This window comes from Phyllobates terribilis, unplaced genomic scaffold (assembly GCF_046119375.1).
Source record: "Phyllobates terribilis strain yellow unplaced genomic scaffold, ASM4611937v1 Scaffold_8__6_contigs__length_399053987, whole genome shotgun sequence".
NCBI lineage: Eukaryota > Metazoa > Chordata > Amphibia > Anura > Dendrobatidae > Phyllobates > Phyllobates terribilis.
Genome location: NW_027362768.1, coordinates 285,512,511 through 285,529,404, shown reverse-complemented (window position 1 = coordinate 285,529,404; position 16,894 = coordinate 285,512,511). Strand labels below are relative to the sequence as shown.

The following is a 16,894-nucleotide window of genomic DNA, read 5'->3' as shown; positions in this document are numbered from 1 at the left end:
AGGCTCATGACATGAGATATGGGTCTAAATAACTGCCGGGAAGTTCTATGAACAGATGCATAATGTGATCAGCTATTTTCTGTTACATTTAAACCATAACATCTAGTACGTTATACCGGCCAAAAAATAACAAAAGTCGTTGAGATGTGAAGAAACATGGGTGTATGGGATTAAGTGGAAATAAGGTCGAGCATGCACACCTCTGCTCCACTCAAGATCTACAGAGTCCTGTTCTTGAGACCTCTGTGGGTCCCAACTGCTGGAACCCAGTGATCAGCAAATTGGCTCCTATCCTTAGGGCTCAAGCAGTCAGCCATAATAAATCGGATGAGTGCTATCCATTGTTTTGATGGAGAGCACTAGTCCCAGGTTATTTTATGGGGCTATTTACATGTCCGATATTTTCCACGGACAAGGCCAGTCGGGGGAAAAAAATGGCAGCATGCTCTATTTGCATCCGATATTCAAATCGCATGCAGCCATGCAAGTAAATGAAAATATTGAAACCATCAGACTGAGTGCGGTCCGATTTCCACGGACTGATAGAATGGAGAAGATGGAGAATTTTTTTTCTCCATCTTCTCCTTATCCGAGAAAATCGGATCACACTATGAACACACTCTGATCAAATTCTGATCAGAGTATGATTTGTATAATCAGCCCGATTCTCTCAGATGAGAGAATATACGCTAGTGTGACCCTAGCCTGATGTAGCACTTGCATCTCTGCACTCTGCCTCCCTTGCTCGGCAGAGACGTCGACTCTCACTCACCGCGGTGGTCCCACACTTCCTTCCTCCTCTCCTGTTGCTGATGTCCAGGGTGCACGCACTGTGCGCAGATCCCCAGGTATTGTGCTTCGGGTGCAACCATGCGCTCCCTCCCTCTTAAAGGGGCCGAAGAAGGGGCCAATCCCTGGGAGACAATTACTATTTAAAACACCTCCACTTGCATGGAGGTGCCTGTGCAACATTGATAGTCTGTTTCTTAACACGCTTGATAGTTCTCAAGTCCCAGTGCTCGTATCCCAGTATACCAGTCCTGTATATCAGCCATGCCCGCCAGCTGGCCTGTATATCAGCCGTGCTCGCCTGCACCCGTCTGCTTGGATATCAGTTGTGCCCACCAGTACCTGCTTGCCTGTGTGTCTGGCCTGGTGGTCATTATACCAGCCATGCCAGCCAGTAGCCAAGACTACCATTCCTGGCCGTTCCTGCCTCCTGTCCCTTCGGGGTCAGCTGCCATCCGCCCGAGGTCAGTCCTGGTGTAGCACCTGGTTCCGCCCCACTCGTCTCTCCTCTGATCACAGTTTTGTCAGCCTCCGTGCATCCGAGGTCAGACTTGGTGAGGCACCTAGTCACGTCCCTCAAGGCTCTCCTCGGATCATGGCACAGTGGTTCCACCACCCAGTCCGTTACACCTGACATGGTCCAATCACTTCCGACTATCTAGGGATAGACCTCTTTGGTAAAAGGAATGGCAGCAACTATTGGCAATTTATTCTTAAATTTTTAGGTAGAATAACAGAGAAAAGCAAAATACATGGTTGTAAAAAAAACTTGCTCCAGAAATGTCGATTTATAAGGAATACTTATTAAAGTGGTTCTAAAACAGACACATGAGGAAAGCCAAGTCCTTTTTCAGATGTCATCCGATTGCAGTCCGATGTTTTCCACGCTCTCATCGACTTGCATGGCTGAGTGTGACCTGAATATTAAAACCTACTCGGCCATGCTGCTATTTTTTTCCTCAAACAAAATTGGACATGTGCACGGCCCTAAAGAATAACATTGGTCTAAGTGCGATCTGATGTTTTGCCGGATCGCACTTTGGCCAAAAATATGGCCATATGCACGAGCCCTCAGACTATGCAGAGGCACAACCCCAACTAGAAGTACCCAATTGTCAACTTATTCATACACTTCTATGAGAAATAATAGAGAAATGATGGAGCTATAAAAAATTATGGTTCAATGCAAGCAACAACAGTTATGAAATAGCATCCGATCACTGTAACATATAACTGCACATGTTAACAACATGATTATACAGTAGATTGGAGCTCATTTTACCAATTGATCATTACCATGAGTGTTCCCCATTAATCTGCATAGTATTACAATGCTTAGGTAGCATCTGCCGGAGTTGGCAGTGAATGGATTAACCTTATCATCTCCTCTCTTACTGACTTAATCAGGTTATACTGCTACAGTCACTAGAAGAAGAATCCAACATCCGGAATAATAAAGATGATTCTCACCGTACTCTTGTGCTCAATCTGAGGCCTCTCCAGAGCAATAGTGATGCAGTTGAGGAAAATAAATGCGAGGACCACGTAGTCGAAAAGCTTGTGTGCAATTATTGTCTGACACATGATGCGAAACCTGCATGGAACGGAGACAGAGGCAATCACAGCTCAATCCGGAGACGTTGCCTAAAAATGCCACTCCACGACACCATTCTTATGTATTAGCTCCGCATATGAAAAAATCATTGTGGTCTAAACAAAACCGATCAGTGCTTGTATTATTCCTGTCTGTCGGACCAGATTGAGGATTCGGCGCTTGCTGGATTATATTCAAGCTTATGTCGCGCAATACTTCAGTAATTAAAACTTGGTGCCAGAAAGTTAAATTGCATATTTTGGCTGGCGAGTGCTATAATGAATGATTTCATTGTAACGTACAGTGATTTCCGTGCCACAACATCCTTGCAGCTGCTGTCCAAGGTCCTGGAAAAATCTCTCAAGCTTGTAAAATTTTTCAGAGCACAGTTATTTGTGCGGCACGTGAACCTCATCTTATAGTTTCATGGTAGTTAGTGAACTAGAAGGAGTGGAGCAGGGAGACAGCAGGATGTTCCATGAGTGTTTTCAGCGAGCGGATGAAAGAAAACAGCTTCTGAGTTTAATCAAACACAGCCTTTCAATGCTTTAGAGAGCCGAAATGCAAATCTCTAACCATAGGAGTCTGGAAATTTAATCTCAAAACATAAATTACTGCACTGATCTATTTTCTGTAGTACTGCATAAAAGGCAAGGGGTTATATGGTGTTGATATATTATGCCAATTTGATTCCTAAACTAAGACATATTTCCGTGTGCTGCTCATTCAATGAGTTTGAGTCATTTTAATACAGAATTATTAAACCTCCAGTCTGATTGGAGATCTAATATTTTGCATCTTGTGCAGCTGGCGATTATTTTGTATCACTACAGCTCTCCAATTTCTGATACAAATAATTGCCTGCTGAGTTTTGTTTTAGGTACAAAATGTTTTAGTCCGTCACATAAAATGAGTCGTTTAATGCATGTGGTTAAAGGGACTGGCTGGATTAGATGGTCCAGTCTCGGAAATCAGACATTTCAGATTAGGTGGGGTCTTGCTGCTAGGAGCAAATAGACCCTTTAAAGATGTTGTCTACTACTTTTACACTGATGACCTATCCTTAGGATAGATCATCAATGTCTGATCGGCAGGGGTCCAACACCTGGCACCCCCGCCAATCAGCAGTTATCGGTATCGACTGCTGCGTCCGGAAGTACTCACTTGCCGAGCTGCTCCATCTTCTGGTAGTGGCCACCAAATCAATAGGACGTGAATGTGTAGTACCAAGCCCCGGCCACTACAACGGAGCAGTTAGGCGAATGAGTACTCCTTGCCGGCGGACAACGCTGCCAACATCGATAACAGCTGATCAGCGTGGGTGCCAGGTGTCGGACCCCAGCCTATCAGACATTGGTGACCTATCCTAAGGATAGGTCATTAATGAAAAAGTAGTGGACAACCTTTTTAATGTAGTAAAATCTGAGGAACCTGAAAGAGGACTTTTTTTCTGAATATTTCTTTATTTAAACCAAGTACCTCCTTTGATTGATAAATGTAGATAGATTGCTCAGCTTTATAATTGTTTCAAATTCTCATCATGGTTTCCATTGGCAACTTTATCGTGTATTAGTAGAGTGCTGAGAGGAACACTTGCGGAATCCAAACAGAATCCAATTGTTGCTGCGACGCTGATTCTGGATCAGTTTTTCTTTTTCTTCTGGGCCCCTCCATTCTAAAGTTATACCCTCCAAAAAAAGATGTAACTTTTCCCTTTAAGCAACTGGGTGTGTTCCTCAGAACTTCTCTGTGGGCATGGCCTTATTTTGATTGGCTAGGATCAGATACGAAAAAACAAATGCCTACATAGAAGTTCTGGGGCATATGGCAAGCTGGTCGAAGGGAAAATTTGCATATTTATTTCCAGAGATCGTAACTTTGGAATGGAGGGTAACAGAGAAAAATAAAAAATGTTCCAGAATCAGTGGAGCTGCACCAATTGGAGGAGGTACTTGGCTTAAATTTAAAAAATCCAGTGAAAGGTGCTCTTTAAATAAGTCAGCACTAAATAAATTGCTTTATATCTAGTAGAACATTGGTCCTCTTTGTCCTTCAAACAGCAATTATTTTGGCATGAAATCCACTAGATATTGTTATTATTGAATAGTAAGATTGTTTCATTTGGACAGGATTGCTTCTAACAGTTGCTGCGAATTAGATAGAGTGCTCTGAACAGCCTGTTCTTCCTTGTGCAAAAATGCTCAACAAGATTAAGATCTGGAGACTATGAAGGCCAAAGAAGCAAGGAAAACCCATTGTCATGTATTTGGAAACAATCCATACCCATATGACTTTGGGGGATGGTGCAATGTCCTGCTCAAAGTGACCTCCATCTATAGAGTAAACAAGTATAATGAAGGAATTAATTAGTCTTCCACAATGCTTAGGTAAGACTTCAGGCCATGTGCCCACGTAGCGTTTTTGTAGCATTTTTGCGGAATTTTTACGACTGCGAAAACGCTTGTAAAACAGTCTGCCATGCAAAGCAATGTGAATTCGGATGTGCTGTGCACATGATGCGCTAATTTTCGCGCCGAATTCGCATTGTGTTGCAAAATGCAGCATGACCATTTCTACCGCGATTACGCTGCAAATTCGCGGCCATTGAGGAACACTGAAATGCAGCAAACCCGCAGGTATATGTGGACTTGCTGCATTTCAATTAAATTCAATGGCTGCGAATTTGCAGTGTAATCACGATGCATGTGGTACCCGGGATGAAGAGAAGACTACAACTCCTCTTCATCCCGGCTACCACGCGGTGAATAAAAGAAATAAAAAAAGTTAAAAATAAACAAAACCTGTATATTCACCTCTCCGGCGGCCCCCGTTCTGCTCCTGGCCACGTCCTTCATTCTTGGCATCCTGCGGTGTACTGTCAAGACCCGCGGTGACGTCATTTAGTCACCTGATGGTCACGCGACCGCTGACGTCAGCAGTCAGGTGATGGTCGCGCGACCATCAGCTGACTAAATGACGTCACCGCAGGTCCTGACAGTACACTGCGGGACGCCGAGGAGAGTGGACGCCGCCGGGAGCAGACTGGAGGAGACTGAAGAGGTGAGTATACAGGTTTTTTTTTATTTTTAACGTTTTAGTTATCTTTTTTTTTACTATAGATGCTGCATTTATAGCATCAGTTGTTCACACATTATAAATCCATGCCGGTTGCATGGATTTATATTGTGTGACCAACTTGTCAAGCACTTTTCCAAGTGATGCTCAAAATCGCTTGGAAAACTGCTTGAAAAAACGCATGCGAAAACGCATGTAAAAACGCTGAAAAAACGCTTCTTTCTGGCAGAAAAAACGCATGTAAATCTGCATGCGTTTTTTTTCTGCCAGAGAGAGGCAAAAACGCTCTGCATCAAATCTGCTACGTGGGCACATAGCCTCAAAGTCCAAATGTCCATCCACATATACAGTGGGGAAACTAAGTATTTGATACACTGCCGATTTTGCAAGTTTTCCCACCTACAAAGAATGGAGAGGTCTGTAATTTTTATGATAGGTACACTTCAACTGTGAGAGACAGAATCTTAAAAAAAATCTAGAAAATCACATTGTATGATTTTTACATAATTAATTTGCATTTTTTCATGAAATAAATATTGGATACAATAGAAAAACAGAACTTAAAATTTGGTACAGAAATCTTTGTTTGCAATTACAGAGGTCAGACGTTTCCTGTAGTTCTTGACAAAGTTTGCACACACTGCAGCAGAGATTTCGTCCCACTCCTCCATACAGATCTTCTGCAGATCTTTCAGGTTTCGGGGCTGTTGCTGGGCAACATCGAGTTTCAACGCCATCCAAAGATTTTCTATTGGGTTCAGATCTGCAGACTGGCTACGCCACTTCAGGACTTTGAAATGTTTCTTACGGAGCCACTCCTTAGTAGCCCTGGCTGAGTTTTTCCGGACATTGTCATGCTGGAAGACCCAGCCACAACCCATCTTCAATGATTTAAGTGAGGGAAGGAGGTTGTTGGCCAAAATCTCATGATACATGACCTCATCCATCCTCCCTTCAATACGATGCAGTCATCCTGTCCCCTTTGCAGAAAAGCACCCCCAAAGTATGATGTTTTTCCCACCATGCTTCACGGTTGGGACAGTGTTCTTGGGGTTGTACTCATCCTTCTTCTTCCTCCAAATACAGCGAGTGGAATTGATACCGAAAAGTTCTATTTTGGTCTCATCTGACCATATCACCTTCTCCCATGCCTCCTCTGGAACTTCAAACGTCCATGGACATGTGCTGGTGTGAGCAGAGGAACCTTGCGTGCCCTGCAGGATTTTAATCTATGACGGCGTAGTGTGTTACTAACGGTAATGTTTGAGACTGTAGTCCCAGCATTCTTTCAGGTCATTGACCAGGTCCTCCAGTGTAGTTCTGGGCTGATTTATGACCTTTCTCAGAGTTATCCTTACCCCACAAGGCGAGATCTTGCATGGAGCCCCAGACCAAGCAAGATTGACAGTCATCTTGTGTTTCTTCCATTCTCTAATAATTGTGCCAACAGTTGTTGCCTTCTCACCAAGCTGCTTGCTTATTGTCCTGTAGCCCATCCCAGCCTTGTGCAGGTTTACAATTTTGTCCCTGTGTCCTTAGACAGCTCTTTGGTCTTGGCGATGGTGGAGAGATTTGAGTGTGATTGATTGAGGTGTCTTTTATACAGGTAACGAGTTCAAACAGGTGCAGCTAATACAGGTAATGAGTACAGAGTAGGAGATCTTCTTAAAGAAAAACTAACAGGTCTATGAGAGCCAGAATTCTTGCTGGTTGATAGGTGATCAAATACTTATTTCATGCACTAAAATGCAATTTAATTATTTAAAAATCATACAATGTGATTTTATAGTTTTTTATTTTTAGATTCTGTTTCTCATAGGTGAAGTGTACCTACAATAAAAATTACAAACCTCTCCATTCTTTGTAGATGGGAAAACTTGCAAAACCGGCAGTGTATGAAATACTTATTTTTCCCACTGTAACAAAGGACCCAGGGTATCCAAAAAAGCAGAAACAATCCTTACACTATCACTTTACCTCTACAACCTCAAAGTCTTTACATTTGACAGGAAGAGTTCACCAATTCATGCTACGTGTTTCAAATTCTGACCAATTCATCAACATGGTGTAACAGAAATCTGGATTCAACTGACCAACTGACCAAAAAATGTAATTCCACTTCTCAGTGATCCAGTTTTTACACTGTTTTGCCACTGGAGTATTGCCTTTCTGGACATTGTCCCCTTTCACTGGATAATTTATTCATGTTGTCAAGAGATAGAAATTAATTACAGAAATTGGGAAAGGGTCTTTCTGCTCCTGCTCTCCTATCGGTCAACTGCATATAGACTTTCAGGTCAGGATAGGCAAACCAAATGGTCAATGGCAGAAACAATGTATGCTGTGAGAGAAGAGGAGCCACCCACTAAAAATGGCAAGTTACAAGCTTCGGAATCGGTTCCTGGACACAATATACTGGTATGTGCACCAAAAGCAGTTTTAATTGTTGGGAGAGATGAGTCTACCAAGGCCATGTTTTTTAAGGTTTTGTGTGAAAGGACACGTAAGCTTTACAGAGTTACTAAACTTTCCCTTTTTTAAATAATTTTGTCCGAAAAGTTAAGAAATTTTACAAATCAATTTATTAGGGGATTTGGTTTCATTCCTGTAAAAAAATTGCATGGAAATGGCTTCCACACCATTTCTTTTCACAAGTCTATTTTCCTGTTTTCAGCTGCACTTAACATACTCATTTGGAGTACAGCTGATGGCAGTGACAGGGTGAGCACCTGAGTCGTCCTCTGAGTGTTGTGTTTATTATAATAATATTTTGCAGCAGCTTATCCCCACAGTTACACACAGATGCTGATACTTTCACTGCCATCATATGTACTCCAAATGAGGAGTATATTCTGATACCAAAGCCAGGCAAATAGACTGGGGGAAAGCGGGGGGTGTGCCAAGTTTCATAACTTTTCTGTAAATTGTGTCTTCAAACAGGAAGAGAACTAGAACTCTAGTGCCAATTATAGGAAGCAGCAATCCTAAAAGTCAATATCTACCCTTTAACGAGCCTTGTCACATGAGTTAGGATAATAGCCAAAACCAAAATCTCAATTTGCAGACACTGTGTTTCGGAGTACTGTCCCTTGTCAGTGCAAAGTGTGAGATATGGTTTGGCTGAGTGACTTTTAGGATTGCTACTTCCTATAGGTGGCACTAGAGTTCTAGTTCTCTTCCTCTTTGAAGAGACAATTTGCATATTTCCCAGAGGAGCATTGCAGCTTAAAAGTCTCCTCACCTTGACATGCTCAACATGTCACTCTACGCAAGGAGAAACGTTACCCCTTGTATATATAACTTTTCTGAAATTATATATGATTAAATGAAAGTTGAATTACTTTTTAAATTTAGGACATTTCTTAACTAATTAGGATCCAATCATATGTTGATATTATTGGACTCTTACCAGTTAAGAAACTTCCTAAACTTCCTAGCCATTTAAGCTATTCTATCACTTTCTATATCTTGAGTCTGACCCCTTAGGAGCTTGCAACATGTTACTATAACCAAAAATCTAATTTACATGTTGAGGGGCAGCCGGATAGACTACAAGAGACCTTAAGAAAGTTATAAAGGTCTATTATGGCCCAGTCGACAAGAGACCTTTTTAGCTTTTTTACAAGGATACAACAAAAAGGCTTTAATTTGTTACCTGTTTTGCGGTGAGAAGAGAAATATGGACCAGTCTTCCCGTAATTCACACCAGTCAGGCCGATACACTTCAATCATTTTTCTGATTCGGAAGCATAAACTCTGCAGAGAGAAGCGATAATATCTTATGGCGGCACACTGCACTACTCCTGTCTTCTTTTTTTTATTTTCACTTAGCATTTACAAGTCACTTGTTTATATGTAATTGGAGCTGTCATCTGCTGTCACAATTCAGCAATGTGTCATTTTTCCAGTAAACTCTGTGCATGTCACAGTGTTTACTCCGCAATCCTAAAAACACTATTACTTTCTGCTGCCATCAGTCCCTTTCATGTAAATACTTGGCAAGGAGCCTTTGAAGAGTAATATTGTGCTGATTATGGCCAATCCAAGTCTCTGTTGACTCGAGTCGACACATCTCTATTTAATAGATTAATTATACGTTATCATATCATAATTGCTACTTAATGGCTGCTGAATCATGTTTACCCCATTAGACAAGTAACATCAGTGTGTATCAGATACAGCAGCACTCACATAAGCCCTATAGACTCGTAGCAATCTGAGTATGTGCCCACACAGAGCACCAATATAGTGGCCACCTCTATGACCTCTATGCTGGACACTAAGAGGGAAGAGGTACAAAAACATAATCATTTTGTCATTTTCTAGATCTGACTTGCTAACCCCATCATTTCCAGGATTTATAAGATATGTGAATGCTCAATGGTGATGTTGCATGGACAAACCGTGTAGAGAAAGTATTACGCACATCCAACTTGAGTTGTTAAATTACTTATTGAGCAGGCAAACCCAACAACGCCTGACATTTGGTCCAATTGTGCAGAATCAATCTGCGGCCGAAATAAGCCACGATAAGTAATGGAAAAAGCCCCTGGTAAATGGAAGATTCACAATGGATGTTTCCTATTAGAACCCATTATACATCTTGGCTTAGATTCCGCGGCAATTATGTTTGATAGTAATAATAATAACAATCTTTTTATTTATGTAGCGACAACATATTCCACAGCGCTTTACAATTCAGACAATTTACAAACATTATGGGCACTGTCCCCATTGGGGCTCACAATCGAGATTCCCTATCAGTATGGGAGGAAACCAGAGAACCTGGAGGAAACCCACACAAACACAGGGAAAACATACAAACTCCTTGCAGATGTTGTCCTTAGTGGGATTTGAACCCAGGACTCCAGTGCTGCACGGCTGCAGTGCTAACCACTGAGCCACTGAGCCACCAAAGGCTAGCCCTTGATAAAATGTCCATGCACTCAGTGCTGGATTAAACCCTTTGGAAACCTCTAGAAAGTCAAAATCTTGGGGCCTCCTCCAATGTATTTTCTAATACATTATTAAATTTTTTAACAATAATTGTATTACACCAATGAAATTTCATTAAACAGAATAAAAATTAAGTTAATCAAACTTCATTCTAAGCCAGAAAACTAATGTCTACCACAGGTATCTTCTTCTATGTACTCATCTGTGCTCCCGAAGCTCCTGCTCATAAATGTTCTATTATGATCTAGAGTCGGCAAGAACTTGTAGCCACTTACCTCTAATCCACTTCCACTCACTAGCCAATCACACAATTGCCATGTCCGATTGTATTGATGCCCCTCCTTTGCTACTCAAGAATTCTTGATTATGAATCATCATTTCACCACTGATCGCTATAATGTTCGCATTGGAGCTCCAAAGCTCTATTTGGTCTCCAATGTCAGTCGGCCGGGCCGGCACTCTAATTGTAAATTTCTTTCAATATCAAATCTATATTATTTTTCATCCATTGTTCAGGTGCCTCAAAAGACATAGGGCCCATAGGCTGATGCCTACTATGTCTACTAGGTAATCCAGCACTGCATCCACTGGACATTGCTGGGTTGCCTGCCCACTAAATGTTTAAATGACTATTTCCAATAAATTAGGTTATTATTCCCTATCCACAAGATAGGGGATAAGTTACTGAATGCTGTGAGTTCAATCTTAAAGGACCCTTTGTGATACCAAGATTGGGCTCTGCTACCTAAATGCTCAACCTCTGTTCCATTCATTGTCTATGGCGCTGTTGGAAATAGCTGAGCAATGTGCTGATCACAGAAGAATTAAAATTGTATATGTTAATTTTCACACTTTTTAAGTTTACTTTTTCCAAGTCAAAGAGCAGACAACCTATTGATTTCAACAGCATTGCACAGACAACCCATTGATTTCAATGTAAACTGCGTAATGTTCATTTTTCCTGCTGGGGAATTGAACACTTTGCTGCTGGGTTCTCCAACGAATTACATCTGATTGCTAGGCTTTTCACAGCTGGACACACTGAGATCAACCTATTGTTGGAGGATCCTTCTAAGCAGACAGATATTAATATATAGTAAATTTTATGATTTTTGGAATTTTCTGGTTCTATTTTCAGAGCAATGTACGTCCACCATATGATTAATGTGCAACCACTTCTATCCTCTGTGCATATTATATTCAAATGAAAGAGAAATTAAAAAGAATGTCAGGTTATGGTATTAAAATACTGCAGCTCGGCATGTTCAGGGAGAATGCTGTGATGACCAGATCCGTAACCATTGCACAGTGTGCTGAATTTTTTTCACATCATTAGTAAAATATATGAAGTATGTAAAAGTAAATAAGAAATAAGAAGACAATCAGGCAAGTCCTATATATCGTGCTATGTGTGGGCAAAAGTATTGGGATAGGGGATTACTTCAAGATCGCTGGTGGTCTAACCACTGAAACCGCCACCAATCCTGAAAACTGGAGCTCTGGAGAGCCTTGAGTGAATGGAGCATTAGTCAATCATAGGCACTGCCATTTCATTTATTCTTTATGGAAAAGAACGGGGGAACGCTGTGCTCAGAGATCTCTGGCAGTCCCATATGTAGCAACCACCATTCCATTCACACTGGGTTCTTTAGAGTCACAGTTCTCGGAATCGTAGGGGTCCAACCAGTTGGATCACCAGTGATTGGGAAGTTTCCCCCTATCGTATAGATAAGGAATAATTTCCAACTTGGAAAATACTCTTTTAAAACCCATTTAGATGGGCGATAATCTGGAAATAAGCATACAGTGGATAATCATTCCCAATTGTTAGCCCTTCGATAAAGAAAGTAATCGTTCATCCGATGTAATGATTTTTAAGTTGGGTTAGTAGTCATTGCTATCGGCAGCACATCGTCCTGTGTCAACAGATGATATGTTCCCAATAACATGATATTCTATGCACATAGAATGATTTTTCCTCCTAAATATTCCATCATCAACTGTAAGTGGTGTTATTGAAAAAGTAGAAGCGTTTAGGAACCACAGCAACTCAGCCACAAAGTGTCAGACATTGCAAAGTTGAAGAGCGGGGTGCTGAGTGATGACTGCCTAAAAGTCACCAACGCTCTGCTGACTCAGCGACTGAAAAGTCCAAACCTCTTCTGGTATTACCATCGCTACAAACATTGTGAGCTAGGAGCTTCACAACACTGGTTTCTATGCCTGAGCAGATGCATGCAGACCTTACATTACCAAGCACAATGCAAATAGTCGGATGGAGCGGTGTAAAGCAGCCACTGGACACTGGAGTAGTGGAAACGTGTTCTGTGGAGTGATGAATCACATTTCTCTCACTGGCAGTCTGACAATCGAATATGGGTTTGGCGAATGCCAGGAGAATGTTACCTGCCTGACTGCATTGTGCAAACTGGAATTTGGAGGGATAATTCAGTTATTTTCAAGGGTTTGTCTAAGCTCCTTAGCTTCAGTGAAATGAAATATTAATTGACAATTGGATGCTTTTGACAAATGTAGATTCCAACTTTGTGGAAACAGTTTGGGGAAATACCTTTCTGTTCTCTATGACTGTGCCAAGTGCACAAAGTAAAGGTTGGGTGAGTTTGGGGCGGAAGAAGTTCACTGGCCTACACTTGACCTCAACCCCATCCAACACTTTTAGTATGAACTAGAATATAGATTGCGATCCATGTCCTATCTTCCCACATCTGTAGCTGATCCCACAAAAACTCTTCTGGATCAATGGGCAAAAATTATCACACAAACTCCAAAATCTTGTAGAAAATCTTCCCAGTAGAGTACAACCTGTTATTGCTGCACTGTGGGACCAATTCCTAATTAACTCTTATGGATCTAGAATGGGCTTTCATAACAGCTCCTGTAGTTATAGTGTGGATGTATCCCAATACTTTTGTCTGTATTTGTGTGTGTACTAAGGCATTTAAGCCACAAAAAGCTGTTTTCAAGGGTACTTGCTTAAATTACGAGAATTTGCGCATCCGACAGCTGACCGACTGATAGGTGACCAAACACATACAGGGGACTCTCCACAATATCCACCAAGCACCTTGTACTTGTCTTCTCTTTACATTTAGCGTGTAATAACAAATGAAAAGTTATACGACATGTGGAGTTATGAACTGTAAGATGATTTTTGGAATATCTCGCCAGGAGTTGCCTGCACCATCTGGTTCAGTTTTGCCACCTGTTTGTTCGTACAATAATTAGTAGTGATAATTAAAGTGTCTTATGGTTATAATTGAAACAAATGTTTGATAAAATGGCAACATTCCGAGGATTCAATGCAATGTATTAATAATGGAATATAAAGGACCTATATATAACTAGGTAGGTGCTTGACAAACTCTGTTCCATATACAAGCTATCGACAGAAGGGGAGCTATGAGCCTCCAATGTATAAGCTCTACAGCCCCTCAAGATACACAATTGAGAAACATCAGTAATGTGTAGGGGCGGACATAGCATTGACGCAACCTGTGCAGCCACATAGGGGTCCAAGGATTAAAGTGGCCACTACCACCTCCAAAGCATCAAACAGATTCTGTCATATGCAGAACTATTGGACTTCAAAGGGCCAATATACCGTTGTTGCCCAAGGGTCTTTTTCTGCCTATGTCCGCTGCTGGTATAGTGGTTTCTTTTAGATGCACTGATCCCATTACTTACATAATCAATCTCTTCTTCTTCCTCCTCTTTATCTTTGCGATTGTTCATCTTGGGGAAAACATCTTTCATGATCTGAGAAGCTTTTCCAGACGTGTCATGATATTCTCCAGACGAACAGGTTACTTTGCTGGGTGCCTTGTGATTTGTGTGTAGTCCAGGGTGATCTGGGATATCTTGAGAGCCCTTATTGTCTAGAGACATAGCCCTCCTGTGTTTTAGGCTGGATGATCTTCTGGAATGGATTCTCTCTCTATGGTCCTCTCCCCGAGAAAGTAAAGATTCATGTTCTGCTGTACTTGGTCTTGGTTTTATACTGGGTCGACGGCCTAAACTGTTCCAACTAGACCTACGACTGCCCCATCCGCCAGTTTTGTTCCAGTGAGTAGGGCGAGTTCCTGCCTGCAAACCATAATACCAAAGATGTAATGGTTAATCTTTCACAACAGAAATCAAATAAATGCTAAACATTTAGTAATTGTCTATAGAAATAACTTAAAGCTCTATAGTTTAAGAAATATGTCAAAAGTGTCTCTCTTTGCCGTATGATTGGCAAGTTTATAACAGATATTTATTTTTGCTTAACATTTTGAACAGCACAGACCAAAAAGCAAGAATTGTTCAGATTTGTTCCCTTACAATAGAAGTCAATGACAAGTGTTGTTGGTGTAAAGTGGCTACCGGACACATAGTTGATGGGAGGTATATATCACAAAGGTGGTTGTCATCTGTGATGTAAACCTGGTGTAATGCTTTAGTGTACATAGCACTAAGAGGTTTGTTTGGTGCATCTGGGCCAGGTTTACGGGCAGCTTGAGAGATGGGCAGGTCTGGCTGCCCACATACCCCACCCCTGGGTGTGGTTCACAGGGTAAAATGGAGTCTGTTAGACAAGTGGTCTCTATCTGGAGCTGAGAAGACCTCCTGTGTGATGATTCCAGACTGAGCCGGTATACTGGATGCTATCCAGCCTGTGCGTCCTGGACTGTCCATAAAGTGACTTTGTTAGAACTGTTTACTTTGTTTTGCCTGCACTGAAAGGATGTTTATTTTCCTTTGCGTGTGGCGTGGTTTATGAAGCACCAATAAACCAACCTGGACATTTAAATGGAAAAAACTCCTGTGTTACCTCACCACACACCCAAGTGAGTAGCATTTCCACAATGGGCAAACAGAAAAGTTATACTGTTAGGCCAGGATCACACCAGCGTATATGCTCTCACCCGAGAGGTACGGGACAATTATGCAAATCACACTATGATCAACCTTTAATCAGAGTGTGGACATAGTGTGATCCGAGGAGAAGATGGAGAAAAAAAATTCTCCTTCTTCTCCACTGTGTCAGTCCATAAAAATCAGACTCATTCAGATAACATCCAGGTGCAGTCTAATGTTTTCCACGAAAACACTGACATGCATGGTCGAGTACAATCCAAATATTGGATCCAGCTCAGGCATGCTGTGACTTTTTTCCTCGGACAATCTCCATAGAATAACATTGGTCCAAATGCAATCCAGTGTTTTGTCAGATTGCACTTGGATCGAAAATACGGCCATGTGCATGAGACCATATATTGTAAATAGGTTGCTACTTTTTCTTCCATTTCTCAAGTTTTGGAAGAAAGTTTGGGGATTAGTTGGGGAATTAGTTGTTAATGCACTAAAAAAAAGCAAAGACCCAGAGACACTACAAGTAGCAAAGAAAAGATTCCTTATCAACATAGTGACCAGGTATATAAGCACAAGAAAAAAAACCTCATTATAAAAAACTCTTGACCCTTAAAGGGAATTTGTCACGTTGCACATGCCGTCCGATCTGCGGACAACACAAGAAGCGGAGCAGAATGATATATAGGTTTATTGGAAAAGATTCAGAATAATTTGCATGTTTTCATTAGAATCCCCGATGTTTCTATGTAAATGAGTCCAGTGGGAGGTCCTAATAGTGATTGACTGCTAGGGCAGCATGGTGGCTCAGTGGTTAGCACAGCAGCCTTGCAGCCCTGGGGTCCTGGGTTCAAATCCCACTAAGGACAACACCTGCAAGGAGTTTGTATGTTCTCCCCATGTATGCGTGGGTTTCCTCTGGGTTCTCAGGTTTCCTCCCACACTCCAAAGACATACTGATAGGGAATGTAGATTGTGAGCCACAATGGGGACAGTGCCCATAATGTCTGTGAATTGTAAAGAGCTGCAGAATATGTTGGCGCTACATAAATAAAAAGATTATTATTATTATCTCTGCACTCACAGTACAGGAAAGACAATCAATCACGGATAGGCCCGCCCACTGGACTCATACATCAGGAATTTTAATGAATAAATTACAAGTTTTGCTGAATCTTTTCCCATAAAAAATATATCAATCTGATCAGCTCCTCTGGCACTATAAGCTGCGGATCAGATGTAATTTTCAACATGACAGGTTCCCTAAGTATTAACCACCTATTACCAAACACTCCCAATTTTTCCCATTTGTAATCAGGGAAACTATTATAGATATCAGTAGAAATTCCCTGAGATGACCACCTACCTGAGATCTCTGGTCGTAGGTCATTCGTCCTAATGACATGACACTGCTTTTCCTGCAGTCCATGGCTATATGCATTTGATCCCTTTGTAATGAATTCCTGGACGTGTTCATCATTCCTCCGGAGATCTGTTGGCTTGTTAGAGGGTTGTTTTCTAGGTGTCCATTTGGAGTCATCGGAACAGTACAAAGCTTTGGATCTAAACATACAATTAATAGAGCTAGAATGTTCATCTATTAACAATTAA

General features: G+C 41.4%; 1 protein-coding gene across 2 annotated transcripts in view; it reads right to left on the bottom strand.

Moving 5' to 3' along the window:
* CACNA1I (calcium voltage-gated channel subunit alpha1 I) overlaps positions 1-16,894 on the bottom strand; it is a 737,039-nt gene that overhangs the window by 160,225 nt on the left and 559,920 nt on the right. For both annotated transcript variants that reach the window (XM_073644335.1, XM_073644336.1), the window contains exons 14-17: positions 16,650-16,846; positions 14,120-14,518; positions 9,114-9,214; positions 2,260-2,383 (exon numbers count right to left, since the gene is read on the bottom strand). In XM_073644335.1, the coding sequence (XP_073500436.1) occupies positions 2,260-2,383; positions 9,114-9,214; positions 14,120-14,518; positions 16,650-16,846 (821 nt within the window). The remainder of the gene's footprint in view (positions 1-2,259; positions 2,384-9,113; positions 9,215-14,119; positions 14,519-16,649; positions 16,847-16,894) is intronic.